This window comes from Bos grunniens, chromosome 8 (genome assembly GCF_055505025.1).
Source record: "Bos grunniens cultivar Pamir isolate PY7600 chromosome 8, Bosgru_T2T1.0, whole genome shotgun sequence".
Taxonomy (NCBI): Eukaryota; Metazoa; Chordata; class Mammalia; order Artiodactyla; family Bovidae; genus Bos; species Bos grunniens.
Window position 1 is genome coordinate 93,363,827 of NC_141172.1, and position 20,310 is coordinate 93,384,136.

The 20,310-nt window shown below is 35.3% G+C and overlaps 1 protein-coding gene across 4 annotated transcripts in view; it reads left to right on the forward strand.

Moving 5' to 3' along the window:
• SMC2 (structural maintenance of chromosomes 2) overlaps positions 1 to 20,310 on the forward strand; it is a 51,103-nt gene that overhangs the window by 7,892 nt on the left and 22,901 nt on the right. For all 4 annotated transcript variants that reach the window (XR_015169284.1, XM_086414516.1, XM_086414515.1 and 1 more), the window contains exons 6-16: positions 858 to 968; positions 1,166 to 1,210; positions 2,464 to 2,697; positions 5,414 to 5,563; positions 8,650 to 8,883; positions 10,574 to 10,733; positions 11,128 to 11,245; positions 12,010 to 12,148; positions 12,713 to 12,832; positions 15,489 to 15,693; positions 17,803 to 17,938. Coding sequence is in view for 3 of the 4 variants with exons in the window: in XM_086414516.1 (XP_086270642.1) it covers positions 858 to 968; positions 1,166 to 1,210; positions 2,464 to 2,697; positions 5,414 to 5,563; positions 8,650 to 8,883; positions 10,574 to 10,733; positions 11,128 to 11,245; positions 12,010 to 12,148; positions 12,713 to 12,832; positions 15,489 to 15,693; positions 17,803 to 17,938 (1,652 nt within the window). In the remaining variant the exon portion in view is untranslated. The remainder of the gene's footprint in view (positions 1 to 857; positions 969 to 1,165; positions 1,211 to 2,463; positions 2,698 to 5,413; positions 5,564 to 8,649; positions 8,884 to 10,573; positions 10,734 to 11,127; positions 11,246 to 12,009; positions 12,149 to 12,712; positions 12,833 to 15,488; positions 15,694 to 17,802; positions 17,939 to 20,310) is intronic.

The window sequence follows — 20,310 nt, forward strand, 5'->3', positions numbered from 1 at the left end:
AGTACCCCACTTCTAGTCTTCAGCTGGATGTTATATAGACACTAGCAGTCTGTTAATGAAAGAAAGGAATGTCTTAAAACTCAGAATGGCACCAAGCCCCTCACCCATAAGATGCATTTTGGGATAATCTTGGCACCAAATGGTTCATCCTGGGCCATAAAATGATTAACTTGAATCTTGCAGAAGGACAGATTACCATACAAATAGTTACATTTACATAGGTTAGGGAAATAATATCTGAGTATAACATACTGGTTTGTCAAGTAGGTTCTGAGCCAAGAGGCGGAACCGACTTAAAGACAGAGTTTGGGGTAAGTGCATAGTACATTAGCATAGCTTAAGACAAACATTTCCATAAGAAAAATGCATTGGTTATCTCAAGGTTTGAAACTAGTTAACTTCAGGTGAAACCAGGTGTCATTATGACAACACAGTATTTTAAGAGAAACCTTCTTTTAAATTTGTATAGAGAAGGAAAACAATATCGATAGTTTGTTTCCTCTTGCCAATTAAGAGAGATGACACTTGCAGGCTATTTCCTCCCTTGGGAGACCCCTGGCCTTTCTGCCTATTACCCTCTCAGGAATTACTGGCTTCAGTTTTCAAAGATATGTACTCTGGAAAGTCAGTGTAGCATAAAGTTTGATTTTAGAATTGGAGTGAAGGCCAGAAATATTTGTTAAGTCTTAGGGTTATAGGTAATACGTACATTTTTTTTATGTACTTAAATGTTATGGTCCTTAACTATTTTGTTGAGTTGCTTCATGACGTTAAGGCCTTAAGTAATATCCTAATGTAAATTCCAATGAGACTCACTGGCTTTGATTCTTAAAACATTAATGCAATCATCTTTCCAGATTTTGTCCATGATAGAAGAAGCAGCTGGAACCAGGATGTATGAATACAAAAAACAAAATGCTCAGAGGACTATAGAAAAAAAGGAAGCTAAGCTGAGAGAAATTAAGACGGTAATTAAATTTATATAAAATATTTTTAGGAAAGAGAGTACTTTTCTTTTATTAGAGTTTCTCTGTTGTAAAAGAGGGAAATTTTATCACACCTATCTTCTCCCCAGCCTTTGTTCAGTTTTCTTTAGTCTTCTTCCTTTTAAATTTCTTTAATGGTACTTCACATACTCAAAAATAGTTTTTCCTTTATTTTCCAGATACTTGAAGAAGAAATTACTCCAACCATTCAAAAATTAAAAGAGGTGTGTATTGTATATGTGAGGACAGCCAGCTAGGATGTCTCTCAAAATTGGCGATGCATCCATGATGATACACATGGGGGCGACAGCTGTACCACTCCTCAGAAATGTTTCTTGGAGATGAGATAAGGAGTTAGAGTTGATAGTCCATGCTCAACCTTCTGCTTATAGAGGACAATGCACTTCATACCTGTTAAGTCATAATGGTTTTAGAGATTGACTGTCATAATCTCAGAAAACAACATGCCAGATTTTCATTCTTTGTTGAAGACAAGTATAAATCTAAATTTTCCTGGATAGTTAGAATTAAGTGGAATAAATATTTCTTAAAGGTATGGCATTCTTAGAAACTCTTGGTAGAATGAGTAACTTCTAGGGTAAGAGGGGCTCTCACTAAAATTACTGCTGTCAAGGCAGTTAGTAGACAATAGGTATTGAAACAGATGACTGTTTTCTCTATAATCTTTGTACTTCTGACATCATATCACTGTTTCAGTGAAAGTATTTTAAATCATGTATTTAGAAATTTCTTAAATGTTCATTAAAATTTGATACTTCTCAAGCTCTCTTCTGAATCTATAGAGTAGCATAGATGTAATTGGAAAAACTGAAAAATTGTGAACTTGAAGGTTCTGCTTTTGTATCTATGATTTAATAGAAAAACACTAGATCACGAGTTTAAACCTAAATGTCATATTTGATTTTGCCAAATTCTGTATTTGATAATATGAAGAGCTCATTTAATCACCCTGAATTTGTTTCTTCATCTGCAGATTAGGAATTTTCATTGTTAACTTTGTCCTAGTAGGTCCCAGTGGGAATCAAGTTTAGTAATATGTGAGCAAATATTTATAAATAGTTATATGAATGAATGTAGAGTGGGCATCTTGGTAATAGTACCACAAACTACATTTAATAGTGTATCATTCATGGTTTTATAATTTTATAGACTTATTCCCACAAGTCTATGAATCTTATGTCCATATTTCTTTGTTAATCCCAACTGTGGTTATATTTGAGAAGAAATAGCCACAGAGAATTCATTAAGATGACATTACTATCTAAAAAGCCACAGTTCTAATGTTGTTTGAAGTTTCCTAAAATTAACAGTCCATAATTACTCAAATTTAAGACAAAATCCATTATGTTTATTGTGTAATGGGAAATTTTTTATGTATTGCTGTATTTAAATTCTTTCCAAATTTATTTAAAAATATTAATGTAGAGTTATACTTTATTGGTGGTTTCTCTTTTAGGAAAGATCTTCCTACTTGGAGTACCAAAAGCTATTGAGAGAAATAGAACATCTGAGTCGTTTATATATAGCTTATCAGTTTTTGCTGGCTGAAGATACTAAAGAACGCTCAGCTGAGGCATTAAAAGAAATGCAGGATAAAATTAAGAAGCTTCAAGAAGAAGTGTCTGAGAATGATAAAAAAATAAAAGCACTTAGTCATGAAATAGAAGAGTTGGAAAAAAGAAAAGATAAGGTCAGACATGTAAGAATAATAATAAACTGAAAAATATTAAATAATGTAACTATTTTGGGTATACTGGGCATTGTGTTCTGAATTGAAAAAAATTTATTTTACTGTATGATAATGATATAGTTTCAATTCAGTTCAGTTGTGTCCGATTCTTTTGAGACCCCATGGACTGCAGCACACCAGGCCTCCCTATCCATCACCAACACCTGTAGTTTACTCAGATTGATGTCCATCGAGTTGGTGATGCCATCTAATCATCTCATACTCTGTCGTCCCCTTCTCCTCCCGCCTTCAGTCTTTCCCAGCATCAGGGTCTTTTCAAATGAGTCCGTTCTTCAAATCAGTTGGCCAAAGTATTGGAGTTTCAGCATCAGTCCTTCCAGTGAATATTCAGGACTGAATTACTTTAGGGTGGACTACTTGGATCTCCTTGCAGTCCAAGGGACTCTCAAGAGTTTATTCAAAAGCATCAATTCTTTGGTGCTCAGCTTTCTTTATAGTCCAACACACATCCATAAATGACTCCTGGAAAAACCATTGCTTTGACTAGATGGACCTTTGTTGGCAAAGTAATGTCTCTCCTTTTGAATATGCTATCTAGGTTGGTCATAACTTTTCTTCCAAGGAGCAAGCATCTTTTAGTTTCATGGCTGCAATCACCATCTGCAGTGATTTTGGAGCCCAAAAGAATAAAGTCTGTCACTGTTTGCATTGTTTCCCCATCTGTTTGCCATGAAGTGATGGAACCAGATGCCATGATCTTAGTTTTCTGAATGTTGGGTTTTATTTTTCACTCTCCTCTTTCACTTTCATCAAGAGGCTCTTTAGTTCTTCTTCACTTTCTGCCATAAAGGATTGTGTCACCTGCATATCTGAGGTTATTGATATTTCTCCTGGCAGTCTTGATTCCAGCTTGTGCTTCATCCACCCCGGAATTTCTCATGATGTACTCTGCATAGACGTTAAATAAGCAGGGTGACAATAAACATGCTTGATGTATTCTGTTTCCTATTTGGAACCAGTCTATTGTTCCATGACCTGTTCCAACTGTTGCTTCTTGACCTGCATACAGATTTCTCAAGAGGCAGATCAGGTTGTCTGGTATTCCAAACTCTCAGAATTTTCCACAGTTTGTTGTGATCCACATAGTCAAGGACTATGGCATAGTCATAAAAGCAGAAATAGATGTTTTTCTGGAACTCTCTTGCTTTTTTGATGATCCAGTGGATGTTGGCAATTCGATATTTGGTTCCTTTGCCTTTTCTAAATCCAACTTGAACATTGGGAAGTTCACAGTTCACGTACTATTGAAGGCTGTCTTGGAGAATTTTGAGTATTTGCTAGTGTGTGCTGCTGCTGCTGCTGCTGCTAAGTCGCTTCAGTTGTGTCCGACTCTGTGCGATCCCATAGACGGCAGCCTACCACGCTCCCCCGTCCCTGGGATTCTTCAGGCAAGAACACTGGAGTGGGTTGCCATTTCCTTCTCCAATGCATGAAAGTGAAAAGTGAAAGTGACGTTGCTCAGTTGTGTCCGACTCTTCGCGACCCCATGGACTGCAGCCTACCAGGCTCCTCCGTCCATGGGATTTTCCAGGCAAGAGTACTGGAGTGGGGTGCCATTGCCTTCTCCAACTAGCATGTGAGATGAGTGCAATTGTGTGGTAGTTTGAGCATTTTTTGGCATTGCCGTTCTTTGGGATTGGAATGAAAATTGACCTTTCCAGTCCTGTGGCTATTGCTGAGTTTTCCAAATTTGTTGGCATATTGAGTGAAGCACTGTCACAGCATCATCTTTTAGGATTTGAAATAGCTCAACTGGAATTCCATCACTTCCGCTAGCTTTGTTAGTAGTGATGCTTCCTAAGGCCCAGTTGACTTCACATTCCAGATGTCTGACTCTAGGTGAGTGATCACACCATCGTGATTATCTGGATCTTGAATATCTTTTTTGTATAGTTCTTCTGTGTATTCTTGCCATCTCTTCTTAATATCTTCTGCTTCTGTTAGGTCCATACCATTTCTGTCCTTTATTGTGCCTATTTTTGCATGAAAAGTTCCCTTGGTATATCTAGTTTTCTTGAAGAGATCTCTAGTCTTTCCCATTCTTTTGTTTTCCTCTATTTCTTTGCATTGATCACTGAGGAAGGCTTTCTTATCTCTTCTTGCTATTTGGAACTCTGTATTCAAATGAGTATATCTTTCATTTCGCCTTTGCTTTTCGCTTCTCGTCTTTTCACAGCTATTTGTAAGGCCTCCTGAGACAACTTTTGTGCCTTTTTGCTTTTCTTTTCCATGAGGATGGTCTTGATCCCTGCCTCCTGTGCAATGTCACAAACCTCTATCCATAGTTCTTCAGGCACTCTGTCCATCAGATTTAATCCTTTGACTCTCTTTCTCACTTCCACTATATAATCATAAGGGATTTGATTTAGGTCATACCTGAATGGTCTAGTGGTTTTCCCTACTTTCTTCAATTTAGGTCTGAGTTTGACAATCAGGAGTTCATGATCTGAGCCACAGTCAGCTCCTGGTCTTGTTTTTGCTGTCTGTATAGAGCTTCTCCATCTTTGGCTGCAAAGAATATGATCAGTCTGCTTCGGTATTAACTGTCTGGTGATGTCCATGTGTAGAGTCCATAGTTTATTAAAAATAAATACATATAAATTATACACTAACAAATTTTTAAGTACATGATTGAATTGGGTGCATTTGATTATAGGAAGTTGGAGGTATACTTCGATCTTTAGAAGATGCTCTTACAGAAGCTCAGCGAGTTAATACTAAATCTCAAAGTGCCTTTGATTTCAAGAAGAAAAATCTGGCAAGTGAAGAGAACAAACGCAAAGAACTGGAGAAAAATATGGTAGAGGTAAGCAAATGAGAAGTGTAATTTAATTCTAGTAATATACATTCCTCCATTCTGATAATATTTATTACGTGCCTGCTGTGGACCAGGGTAATTGTTTAGGCTAGGATGTAGCAACTGACAAAATGACAATAATGAACAAAATGCCTTGTGTGTCTTCATTCCAGTGAGGAAAACGATGATAAAATAAGTGAAATATGAAGTATGTTATATAGTGGTAACTGATGAGGAGAAAAAAAGCAGTGGATAGGGTTAGTATTGGGCAGGGAGGTACAATTTGGAATTTTCAATTGGGTAAACATTAAAGGTCTCATTGGGAGGCTTCTATTTCATTAGAGACCTGAAGGTGGTCAGAGAAGGGTGTAGATAGATTGGGAGGCTGTGGGGGGAGATGTTCCAGACAAAAGAGCAGCAGCAGCTCCAAGTGCCTAAGGTATTGGAAAAGCAAAGAGAAGTAAAGCTGGTTGCTACTGAGTAGTAGAGATGGGGTGTAGGATCACGTGTGGTTTTGCAAAATATGTGAAGGACTTTGCTGTTTATTCTGAGTGGCATGGGAAGCTGCTGGAGTTGGTTGAGCCCAAGGGTGACATTTTAATATTTTAGTAGTACTATTCTTGCTGTTTTGAGGATAAATTAAAGGGAAGAAGTAGAGAAACCATGTAGTAATTGGTAGTGCCAGTGATAGTCCTTGGATAGATGCAATAGAAGGTAGAATATTAGAGAAGTTGTGGGATTTTATGTGTACTTTAAGGGTAGGCCAACAGATATACCCAGCAGATTTTTTTAAAATTATAGTTCATTGGTTTAAAATGTTGTTTTCTGCTGTACAGCAAAGTGACTCAGTTATACATGTATTTTCTTTTTTTTATTTTCTTTTCCATTATGGTTTATCACAGGATATTGAATGTAGTTCCCTTTGTCATACAGTAAGACCTTATTGTTTATCCATCCTATACATAATAATTTGTACCTGCTAATCCCAAACTCCAAGTCCTTCCCTCCCCTTCCCACCCTTCCCCTTGAAAACAAGTCTGTTCTCTGTGTCTGTGAGTCTTTCTATTTTGTAGATAAGTTCATTTGTATCATATTTTAGATTCCACATATAAGTGATATCATGATGTTTGTCTTTCTCTTTCTGACTGACTTCACTCAGTATGATAACCTCTAGGTCCATTCCTTGGTATCCATTGGTCCAGTGGCAGTTTTTCATTCTTTTTAATGTCTGAGTAATATTCCAGTGTGTGGGTATAACATCTTTATCGGTTCATCTGTCGATGGACATTTAGGTTGCTTCCATGTCTTTGCTACTATAAATAGTGCCCAGCAGATTGGTGTTTGAATATGAAAGAGGACTGAAGGATAACTCCAGAGTTCTGTTGTTGACAGTTTGAAATATGGTTACCATTTGTTGAATGGTGAATAATAGGCTTGAGGAGCTAGTTAGACATCTAAGTAGAGATATTGATTTGATAGTTGAAAATACGAACTTTGAATCCAGGTTAGAAATGCAAATCAAAATACATATTTTAGCATGCACCAGGGCTAATGGTCAGACTTCTTTATATATACTCATTTCTTTAGTGATCCCATCTAGCCGTGTACCCCTCAGTACCATCTACATGTTGATGCCTTTCAAACCTATAATCAACCTTGACTCCTTCTTTGAAAGACTCATTTGTCCAGCTATTTAATTGACATGTTTATATGGATGACTTTAAAAAATCTAAAACTTAACATATCCAAAATAGAACTCCTAAATTTTCCTCACCTACCCAAACCTAACTGAGCTACTGAATTTTCCTCATGTAAGTAATGATGCTGTTCACTCCAGAACCTGTAGTCCTGAATTTTCTTCTTTCTCCCAACCCTGTGGTATCTAATTCTTCGACAGATTTTGTTGACTTTAAAAGTATATCCAGAATATCCAGATATATGTGTATATCCAGAATACAGCCACCTTTCACTCCTCACGTGGTTCATGCCATCACCTCCCAGGAAGGTACTCAGTAGTATCCTCATTAGCTGCCTTTTTTTACTTACTGTGTTCCAGCCACAGTTCCTCTAATACCCAAGCATATTCCTCAGAGCGTGGCAAGTGTACCATCCCCCTAGTATTTGCACGGTCACACCTTTTGTTTCATTTAGGTTTCTGCTCAAAATGTCATCACAAAAAGGCCTTTTCTCATTATTCTTAAAATAGTAGTTCCATCATTTTTTGCTTTATGTGTTTACTATGTTTTCCACCTTAAAAATGTAGGCTCCTGAGGACCCTGTGTCTTTAATATCTAGAATAATGCCTGGTACATGGTAAATATCTAAGAAATACCCAGTTCATCATGAATTAAGTGAGCCAAATTTCTGATCACTTTCATGTAAATATGACTAGATTTTTTTTTTTTTCTTTTAGTGCTGGTATCTTATATAGCAATAGATATTTGGTTATTAGAATTTAAGTGAGAGTGTTAGTCTTTCAGTTGTTCCATCTCTTTGTGATCCAAGGGACTGTAGCCTGCTAAGGCTCTGTCCATGGAATTCTCCAGGCAAGAAGACTGGAGTGGGTTACCATTTTCTTCTCCAGAGGATCTTCCTGACCCAGGGATCAAACCGGGGTCTCCTGCATTGCAGGCAGATTCTTTACTTACTGTATGAACCACCAGGGAAGCTGTTCCCATAATAATTTAATACTTAAATTTTATGGCCTTTAATAGTTTATAAAAGCAGTTTCATATACATGCTCTTAATCCTAAAATTTCTTTTATTCTTGGGGTAGAGTGGATATTATTTCAATATTATAGTTTTAGAAAGTAATTTTTAGTTGTTTCAAGTGGTTTGTTTAAATTTGCAATAATATTTTAACTCATTCTCTCTCAGATTTGACTATAACATGGAATGAAGGTATTTCTATTAGGATAAGAGGTACATTTATCCTAAAAACTGAGAAATTTCAAAATGGGAATAAAATATTTAAAATTATGGTTAAATTACCATGTTCACTTCAAATTGGTATGAAATTTGATGACATTAAAGGTATGTATGTTTCACTGGTTTTCTAAAATATAATACTTTCCAATTTCAAACTCTTCCTAAAGGATTCTAAAACTTTAGCAGCAAAGGAAAAAGAGGTTAAAAAAATAACAGATGGACTAAGTGCCCTTCAAGAAGCAAGTAATAAAGATGCTGAAGCTTTGGCCGTTGCACAGCAGCACTTTAATGCTGTTTCCGCTGGTCTGTCCAGTAATGAAGATGGAGCAGAAGCAACTCTTGCTGGTCAGATGATGGCCTGTAAAAATGAAATAAGTAAAACTCAGACAGAAGCCAAACAGGTAAGTACAGACAGTAAGAACTATGTGATTGCAGTTTTTATTTCTTTATTATTATTTGATTTTTTGTGAAGCTCCTTCACACTACGCTTTGGCAGTTGTTAAACAAAATGTTGAGAATATTCAGATAACTATCAACTATTACATTCTGCTGCTGCTTAGCACCTAAAACAATGAAATTCAATATACTGATCTCTACCTATTGACAATATCAGTATAAGATGCCATAAAACATAAAATACCTTTATAGATTAATTGAAATTTTAAGTGCAATAAATGCTCTGTTCTGTTTTCAGCATTGTATGGAATACTTGAGGTTAACGTATTTGTTTTCATCTTTTTGGTATTTTATTGACATTATAAAGTTGAAGTTTTAAGTTTTAATAGGAAAACAAAAACATCTTCATTTATATGCCTGCCACAGTTAAAACTATAGCATTTTAGTGTCATACTTATAGCATATACATTTTTCTGTCAGTTTAGCATCCTTTTTCTGTATACTTTTATTCCTCATCAATACAGTTAAGTGCACAGTTGGACAGCATAAATATTATATAAGTGCAAATATGCATACCTAAGTGAAAAAGAAGGAAGTGATTTCTAGCTTTTTATTTTGCTTTTAATTTGATCAGTTCAGTTCAGTAGCCCATTCGTGTCCGACTCTTTACGACCCCATGAACTGCAGCACTCCAGGCCCCCCTGTCCATCACCAACTCCCGGAGTTCACTCAAACTCACGTCTATCAAGTTGGTGATGCCATCCAGCCATCTCATCCTCTGTTATCCCCTTCTCCTCCTGCCCCCAATCCCTCCCAGCATCAGAGTCTTTTCCAATGAGTCACCTCTTCGCATGAGGTGGCCAAAGTATTGGAGTTTCAGCTTCAGCTACACTCCCTCCAAAGAACACCCAGGACTGATCTCCTTTAGACTGGACTGGTTGGATCTCCTTGCAGTCCAAGGGACTCTCAGTCTTCTCCAACACCACAGTTCAAAAGCATCAATTCTTCGGCACTCAGCTTTCTTTATAGTGCAACTCTCACATCCATACATGACCACTGGAAAAACCATAGCCTTGACTAGACGGACCTTTGTTGGCAAAGTAATGTCTCTGCTTTTGAATATGCTATCTAGGTTGGTCATAACTTTCCTTCCAAGGAGTAAGCGTCTTTTAATTTCATGGCTGCAGTCACCATCTGCAGTAATTTTGGAGCCCCCAAAAATAAAGTCTGACACTGCTTCCACAGTTTCCCCATCTATTTCCCATAAAGTGATGGAACCAGATGCCATGATTTTAGTTTTCTGAATGTTGAGCTTTAAGCCAACTTTTTCACTCTCCACTTTCACTTTCATCAATAGGCTTTTTAGTTCCTCTTCACTTTCTGCCATAAGGGTGGTGTCATCAGCTAATGACAGTTCTTTGATATTAATCTTTGAGCTCATTGATGTTAGTTTTATAAATATTAAAAATATAGACTTAAATTATAAGATATTTAATATTTGAGCATATATACATTTATATTCTGAGTAGTATTTTGAGGAGAATACATTGGGAAATGATTCCCTGTTGATATACTGATCCAAGTAGTCAGTTAAATTTTCAAGGCTGATGTCTCTTAAAACAATCTAAATATGTGGCTGTTTTATCACTAGCGCTATCTGCCTCGTATAGCCTGTTATATGTTTTTCTGTTACAGGCTCAGATGAAGTTGAAACATGCCCAACAAGAATTAAAGACTAAACAAACAGAAATTAAGAAGATGGATAGTGGCTATAGGAAGGATCAAGAAGCATTAGAAGCTGTGAAAAAACTTAAAGAAAAACTTGAAACTGAAATGAAAAGGCTAAATTATGAAGGTTTGCCTTTAAAGACATGATGTTAAATCATTAGGAAATAGTGATTATTAATAGAAACTTAAAGGAAATAGCAAGTAGGAAATTTTTTTCACCTCATTAATGTTAATGTGAATTAGTATAAAAATTATTTATAAATATAATCAGAAAAATACCAGAGTATAAAACAGTCCTTTGAATTGAAAGGATGAAAATGGTTTTATGTGTTGAAAATATGTCTACTTGACACTTAATATAAATTCAAATGTTAAGTATGCTTTTCTTTAATATTATCAGGAGTTTGCATTTTGCTTTTAGAAATGCTTTGGAAATAGAGATTACTAATATTTTCCTTAAAACAGTAGAATATTTGAGTTTTTAAAACTTGGTTTCAATTTACTTACGGCTTACTGTTCAGAAAACAAGGAGGAAAGCCTTCTGGAAAGGCGAAGGCAGCTATCTCGTGATATCAGTAGACTGAAAGAAACAGAAGAAGCTCTCTTGGCCAGATTTCCCAATCTTCGATTTGCCTATAGGTAAGAGTTAAATCTTGAAATTGAACATGGTAGTAACTAGGATATATTTTTGTGTAAAAGTTACCGTAAGCTACTTTTCCTTAATTGTTTTTTCTTTTTTCCTTAAATCTTTATTGAATGTTTCAGAGTTGTAGACAAGGGAAATTCTTGTGAAATTTAAGGTTACTAATGCCACTAATGTCAAAACCAAAATGAGTGGAATTTAATCTTACCCCAAAAAGTTTCTTTAAGGTTATTTTATCATTAATGTTAAATAGCTGTGTTAACATTTTATAATTTGTTTTATTAATGCTATATGGTTTTTTTCTTGGAATACTTAATATATGTATTACAAAGATTAGAACATTAAAGTTATTTTTGTTACCTTGAAAACATTATGTATACTGAAAGATCTTTTGATTTTAAAACAATAGTCTTTTAAGGGTACAATAGAATACTGTATACATACTTTAAAAAACCAGGGTACGTTAATGTATAAAAGCTTTATTACTAAAGACTATTAGCTGACAATGCAAGTTTGCCACAGAACTTCAATTTGTAAAAAACAAAATGACAACGGAAAACATCAATATTTGTGAAACACAATAAAAGATGTGTCTGTAGCTGGACAGTCATGAGACATTTGAAATCTTTTAATTTTGTTAAAACTACTGATTATTGTGCTTTCAATTTAATGTATTGTCAGAAAGACCTCTTGACTAGTAAAATACAACTTTTTCTATTTTCTTGTCTAAGATTAATTTTTGTCCACTTTTCTGTTTTAGGGATCCAGAGAAGAACTGGAATAGAAATTGTGTGAAAGGACTTGTAGCTTCACTGATCAGTGTAAAAGATAGTTCTGCAACCACTGCTTTAGAATTAGTGGCCGGAGACCGACTCTACAATGTTGTAGTAGACACAGAGGTAAACTGATTTTAATTAAAGAAAACAAATAATTGCTGTTAAAACTATAATAGCTGCTAGCTTGAAAAATCATGTGCTCTTAGAAGAATTGGGTACTTTATTGACGTTTTAAACTTCTTCTAAGACTAAATGTTGGGCTTCCCTGATGGCTCAGCTGGTAAAGAATCTGCCTACAATGTGGGAGACCTGGGTTTGATCCCTGGGTTGGGAAGATTCTCTGGAGAAGGGAACGGCTACTCACTCCAGTATGCTGGCCTGGAAAATTCCATGGACTGTATATAGTCCATGGGGTCGCAAAGAGTTGGACATGACTGAGCAACTTCACTTAAGGCTAAATGTTTATCTTTACAGGGTAAAATGATAGAGTTAATGATTTTTTATATTATATTTTATTAACATTATTCCACTCCAGAGTCCAGAATGCACATATCTATCTTAGAATTTTGATTGTTCGGGATAGTAGGCACTGAGCGTATTTATAAATTCCTAAACTTGTACTGTTTCCCTTTAAATGTTTTTTGTTGTCATTAATATATTTTTCATTTATAATACACGATGTTTTAGGTTACTGGAAAAAAGCTACTAGAAAAGGGGGAATTGAAGCGTCGATACACTATAATTCCACTCAATAAAATTTCATCCAGATGTATTGCTCCAGAAACTCTGAGGATTGCTCAGAATCTTGTAAGTCTTTTTTATATGCTTTGTCTGCATCTTACTGGATTTTTTGTTGTTTTTTTTTTAATTATAGGACATTAACTGTCCTCTGAAGTAAATTGGGATTTCAATCATATATCAAACCACAAAATTTTATTGTGTTACCATGCTTTAAAAAGTTAAGATACCAAAGAGAATAAAATCAGCTTTTGTGAAATTAGATGGAAAGAGAATAGAAATGTTGGAAGACTAAAATTCCCTTTGATATTTTAAAGTTGTATTAGAATGTCTTCTTTAAAAGATTTTTATTGGACTATAGTTGGATTAAATGTGTTTTAGGTATACTGCTAAATGATTCAATTATACATACATGTGTATATCCATTATTATTCAGATTTTTTTCCCATATAGATTATTACAGAATATTGAGTAGAGTTCCTTGTGCTATACAGTAGGTCCTTCTTAGTTATCTGTTTTATTTTTGTGTGTTATGTGTGTTAAGTCACTTTAATCATGCCTGACTCTTTGTGACCCTATGGACTGTAGCCTTCTAGGCTTCTCTGTCCCTGGGATTCTCCAGGTAAGAATACTGGAGTGGGTTGCCATGGCCTCCTCCAGGATCTTCCTGACCCAGGGATGGAAGCTTGTCTCTTATGCCTTCTGCATTGGCAGGTTGATTCTTTGCCACTAGGGCCACCTGGGCAGTAGAGTTTCCTGTGCTATGCAGTAGGAGGTCCTTGTTGGTTATCTGTTTTATTTATAGTAGTGTATAAATGTTTACCCCAATCTCCTAATTTATTACTTCCCCTACATTTCCCCTTTGGTAGCCATAAATACGATTTTTGAAATCTGTGAGTCTGTTTTATAAATAAGTTCATTTGTATCAACTGAATTCTCTTAGCATTTGCTTGTCTGTAAAGCTTTTGCTTTCTCTGTTGAATCTGAATGAGATCCTTCTGTGTAGAGTAATCTCTTGGTTGTAGGTTTTTCTCTTTCATCACCAGGGCTTGTGGCTCAACTGGTAAAGAATCACCTGCAACGTGGGAGACCTGGGTTCCATCCCTGGGTTGGGAAGATCCCCTGGAGAAGGGAATAGCTACCCATTCCAGTTTTCTGGCCTGGAGAATTCCATGGACTGTATAGTCCATGGAGTTGCAAAGAGTTGGACATGACTGAGCGACTCACTTTCACATTAAATATTAAACTTTTGATTTCTGATTAATGAGAATTATAGAACTTATAGAGGAATATAGGAATTCTGCAGGTTTTTTTCATGCCACGCACACTAAACCAGCTATAGTGATAACCGTTATGGAACGTAATCTGTCAGTCTTGCAGAGATGCTTCTCTACTAGAGTTCTTCTAGATTACCCATCAACCTGTGAACATACAAAGCAGGTAGCCAGGATATGTAGTCAGCTGCTGGGCTAGATCTAAAGTAGTATGGTTTCTAGTGAATAGATGAGTGCAAGGAAATATATTTAAAAGGCTACTGTGGTTGTATAATATTTGGTAAGAACATGAAACCAGTTTTAACTTTCAGTAGTGATATCAGTATTTGAGCAGGTATTCTAAGTTCATGAGTTGAAAAAACAATTCTATGAAACCTGAAACTGCATGTATAATTAAGGTAATAAATGGATATTCAGTAAATTTCTGAAATTGAGAAGCCTTCAATGAAAATTATTTACTGTCAGGAGAAGAAAGATGAGTATAAAGTAAATAGGTGGTAATTTTGGTTAGTACTTCTTTTACTTTGAACAATCACCTTAGAGTCTAGAAGGAAGTTATTCTCGTCTTAGGTCAAGTTCCAGTGTTAGAAGTAAGTTGGGGTTTTAAGTAACAACAAAAGTACTTTTACTCAGATCCCTTAGCCACACGCACTGAATGGTAACTGCTGTGTCAGAGGACATTGCTGAACATATGTTGCAGAGAGCTGCTTTCATTATGATTTCTGCTACTACTACACTCCATAAAGTATATTCTGTTCAGTCGCTCATTCGTGTCCTACTCTGCAACCCTATGAATTGCAGCACGCCAGGCCTCCCTGTCCATCACCAACTCCTGGAGTTCACTCAAACTCATGTCCATTGAGTCAGTGAAGCCATATTAGGTTGTTTTAAAAATGTAGGCTGAGGTAGATGTTATAAACAAAGGGTGAGAAAAGACAGTTGGATCAAAATAAAAGATTGAGAGATTTTTTAAATTACTTGTTTACTCTCAATTACTGTTTTCGTTTCTGTAACTGGAAGGTAGTTGCTCTAGCATGTTTTATTTGAATGGAAAAGTATTCACTTTGGGACAACCAAGTTGATAGTTGAAGGAAAACATGTAATTGTGTAACTGTGTTGATCTAGAAATTGTACTTTAAGAAAGTGTGTTCACAAATAATCCACTTTGAATTTAGAAACTTGATAGTGGCTTCTACTTGATTGAAACTCATGACTGGTATTTTTAGCTAAATGTTTTACTTAGATTTTTCAGTGTTTAAACTTGAATTTTTTTTCCTAAAAGTGAGTTTTCTATAGCATTTTAGAAAATTCAAAAGGCGTTGTACTGCTGGGTATATATATTAAGTTACTGTTAGTATTTATACTAACAGTTGTGGGCATTATTAGTATTTTATAAAATAGTATTTGAAAGGAAAGGAGTAATATGTATTATGACATATGTTTTCCCACAGGTTGGCCCTAATAATGTTCATGTGGCTCTTTCCCTGGTTGAATACAAACCAGAACTTCAGAAAGCAATGGAATTTGTCTTTGGAATGACATTTGTTTGTGACAATATGGATAATGCAAAAAAAGTAGCTTTTGATAAAAGGATAATGACTAGAACTGTAACTCTAGGAGGCGATGTGTTTGATCCTCATGGGACATTGAGTGGAGGTAGGATTTATATCATTTTGTCCTCCTACTCCCTTGTTCTAAATAGGATGGGGACTTTTTTTTTTAATAGGAAATATTGGGGTTGGAATAATTCAGTGTTTTATTCCTAATCAAAGGATTGACTTTTCATTTGTGACAGTTACTTATTATTAATTGAGAAATTATACGCTGTCATCATCCAGATGGAGCTCTAGTCTAGTAACCAGTACTATAGCTTTTCTTGCTCATCTTAAGTCTATTCTTGTTCTCTCTTTTTTGCCTTGTTAAGATATTCTAGTCACTGGGAAACGAAGTAGTTTTATTCAGTGCAATTGTAGCTTGACCACCAGTTTTCCTTTAGGAAACATGTTAACTTCTGATATGTGTATATGCTACTGCTGCTGTCAAAAGTAAAGCAAAACTTTAAATCTGCCCTTGAGATGGTGCCTTAAGAAAGGAATTCTTAAGTAGTGACCATGTATTTCCTGTCCTAATATTTGTGATACTGTTTCCATATCCATGTCGAGTGACCATGTAATAAATAACAAATACTGAACAGTACTTACTGTGTACTAGGCAGTGTTGTAAGCCTGTACTGTCCAATACAGTAGCTACTAGCCACATGTGACTTACCATTTAAATAAGGTAATTAAAATTAAATAGAATAATTTATTTAATTGCACTAGGCATATTTCAAGGGCTCAGTAACCACAGTATTTAGTGGGTAATTGGATAGTGCACATATGGAACATTTCTATCATTCTATAAAGCCCTCTCCTAAGGACTTTAATTAGTTCATTTAATCTTTATAGCAACCTTGAGGTAGACATTACTATCTTTTCTATATGTTTGTAGAAACTAAAGTATAAAACAGTTAAGAATTTGCTGATAAGTGGCAGAGCCAGGGGTCAGAGTTTAAACAGATAGCCTGATTTCACAGTTTGTGCTTTTAACCAAACCAAGAGACTTGGATGCCTCTTGAGTTAGGAAGTATCTTAATTTCTTTCTAGTCCAAGAAAACAGTAGCCAATGTAATGAGCTTCATGATCAAGTTCCCCAGTGTACATAATGACTAGTATCTACAGTTGGAAGATAGAAACCAAATATTTTAAAATATCTAGATTAGAAGGAACATTTTAGATTTCACTGAATTATATGTTCTTGAAATTCCTCCTTAAGTGATGGCAGATATGTAACCCCATGTCATATAAGCAAAGTGTTCATAATAGCATTATTGATTGACTTCACTTTCTTCCATCAAACCTGGAGTTTTCTTGACAGCTTAACACTTCAGCCTGTTACTGCCAGACAGTTATAAAGCATGTAAGGTAAAACCAGTTTACTATGCTATGTCGAGTTTAGACCACATTACAATATGGTAATAAATAGCTCCCAAATCTTAGTGGCTTACAGATTTATTCTATAATTATGCTACATCATGTTACTTGTCTCTGCTCCATGTTATTCTCATTATGGGACTTAGGCTGACTGAAAAATAAATCTTTTTTTTTTTAACATACTTTACACATGGGAAAGGGAAAACAAGTGGTAAATTACGTGCTGCCTCTTAAAGCTTACTTTCAGAAGAGGCAGATTTCCCACTTCATCTGCTAGAGCAAAGCACATGGCTAAGCCTGATTTTAGTAGATCAGAAAATGGTCCTGAGAGGAATCCACCCAGTGAGTAAAGAAAGTGAAGTCTCTCAGTCGTGTCCGACTCTTTGCGACCCCATGGACTGTAGCCTATCAGGTTCCTCCATCCATGGGATTTTCCAGGCAAGAGTGCTGGAGTGGATTGCCATTTCCTTCTCCAGGGGATCTTCCTGACCCAGAAATCGAATCCGGGTCTCCTGCATTGCAGGCAGACGCTTTACCGTCTGAGCCACCCGGGAAGCTTACCAGTGAGCAAAGGCAATGATTATTTTGAATAAATAATCCATCACATACAGAGTATTTGTTATCACATATGTATGCCCTAAGATTCAAATGATAAAATGGATTTTGTACCTTCATAAACCACTAAAGATTGGCTGTTGAATTATTTCAAGTGTAAATCTCTTAGAAAACTGTATTGTTTCCTAAATATGTGGCAACTCAGTGTTGAAGGCCTGTTTTAATTTGCCTATGTCAGGTGCTCGATCCCAGGCAGCTTCCATTTTAATGAAGTTTCAAGAACTCAAAGATGTTCAAGATGAGCTCAGAACCAAGGAGAATGAGCTACGGGCTCTAGAAGAGGAATTAGCCAATCTTAAAAACACTGCTGAAAAGTAAGACTTTGGTTGGATTAAGCTGTTATTAAAATTTTTTTTGGTCAAAAATCTGCATTTGCATGGTAGAAGATTAAAAAAACTAATATTTAAAGAAATACTTAACAACTTAAATAATAACCTTAGTATTGAATAAGTTGTGAATTGATAACAGTTTTTTTTTTAAATATAAGTGATGTCTTTGTTTTACGAAATTATGGAAAGTTAATTAAAAGGAAGAAAGAAAAATCAGCCAAATATTCCTATTTTTCTACTGAGATATATACTCTGTTAACATTCTTTGGGGATTAGTGGGGAAACACACAGATACTCTGAAGGTTGATGCCAGAGGACACTTGAGTCCTTGATTTGAAATGATGTCATATGCGGTAGCACTGATTGGGTGTCTACACTAAGTTTTGCAGCCTTATGGCTGTCCTATACATGTTGAAGCTAGCTAGGTTGCCTGTGGAGAAGTTAAACAAGTTTATGTCAAAAGTCACTGCTAAAATTAAAGTGTTTACTTCCAGTGTTTTTTCTTTGTGGGTGTGGATATAGGTGTGTGTGTAAACTGTTCAACATTACTTCTGTTTGTGTATGATACATATTTATGTATGATGAAATATATGTATGCCACATTTTTTTTTTCATAATTGGGTTCATGCTATTCAATGTAACCCTTTTTGTCTCCTAACATTATTTACTATTGCATGCCTCATGTGCCAAGTACTCTTCAAAGAACTGGGAATATAGCAGTGAATCAAATAGATAAATCTCTTCCTTTATCTTACCTCCATATGTGGAGTTGGGGCAATAGACAATATAAAAAGTTAAATTGGTAAAAGGTATGTTAGATAATGCTAAGTTCTAAGAATAAAAATGTAAAATAGGAAAGAAGTGTTGAAAGTTTATATGGGGTGGGCAGGGAAAGCCTTACTGAGAAGATGACTTGAATAAACACCTGAACGATGTTGAGTGGACTCACTATGTGGTTATCTAGAAGAGTCCTTACGTGCTTTAAAAACTTCAGGAGTATAAATGCCACAAACTTAACAAAGTACAGTATTTGAGAGTTTAATTGTAATTTTTTTTTAATCCCTCTGAAGATGGCAAGTGGCAGATGAGATAAAATTAAACAATTTATTTAGAATTCACAATACTGAATAAAGGTAAGAGAAAATAAAAGATAAAAACTTAAATTTTTTTTGAGGGGTAAACTTTTGGCATTTATCTTCTGAAATTATCAAAGCTTAGAATAGTACCAAGACTTTTTTGGGACACAGTATATATGTGGAAAAGATTATTTACACTAAGTCACAGTGGCCATTCCACGATGTAAATTGTATCAAAATGCCCACTTTCAAACATTATATACATGTAAAGCCTGCCTTTTACCTTCATTGACATATGACATTAATCATAAAATGAAAGAACTTTCTCTGAGAAAGAGACAAAAAGATGTTTCTGAAATGTGGAAGCTCTGTCAAGGGAATGAATTACAGACTCAGTTGTAGTCACATTTGGCTTGGAACTGTTAAGTTTGTTGAGCAGTACTAGGTCGTTTATTCTGCAGAGTTGTTTTGTAAACTAATTGTGGCCCTGAGGTCCAGGAAGAAAAGTAGATTTTGAAAAATGAAAGTGGAAGGGTCACCTAAAGCCATTCTTTCATAGACCATATCAGGAAAATATGTTGCCTTTTTTAAAAAATTTCTTTACATTTTTAAATGAGTTGAAAAATGACTGAGTTAAAATCCTGTCTTTTTAATTGCTGTCAAGCAGTCTCAGACAAGAATACTCAAGGGAGTATTTATAAGTTGCTTGTTTTTTGCCCTCAAACCTTGTGATTTTCTAGTTACAAGCAACCTTTGAATTTACTATAATTTAAAATTTCACTGCAGCTGAATTAGCAAAATACCTTCCAAAGCCTTAATTTGAAGCTGCCAGAACTGGGGGACAATTACAGGATCTGCAAAAAAAAGTGCTTGGTGAATGTTTAAGTTTAGTACTGTGTCATTTTAAACCACCAGTCTCCTTACAAAATGGAGGGAATGATGTTATTTTTTAAAACATTTGAAACTGGGGATTGAGCTAACCAAATTTTTGAAATTTTATATAATTGTTATATATTCTATTTTTGTGATGGGGGCTATTATGGAGTTTTTCTTTTAGATAAGGATCAGTGAGAAGGATTATTTTTAAGATAACTTATTTATTCAGAGATTATTAATATTTTCTAAAATTAAGAATATTTCTGTGGATAGTTAACTATTGGTCTTGGTCATTTAGAGTATTTACCTTCAGTAACCAAGTCAAACTTGAGTTTACATTGATGCTTCAGAAGTGTGAAAGTCATCAAAATGAGTCTTGTAACCAGTGGCATCTTACATTATGTT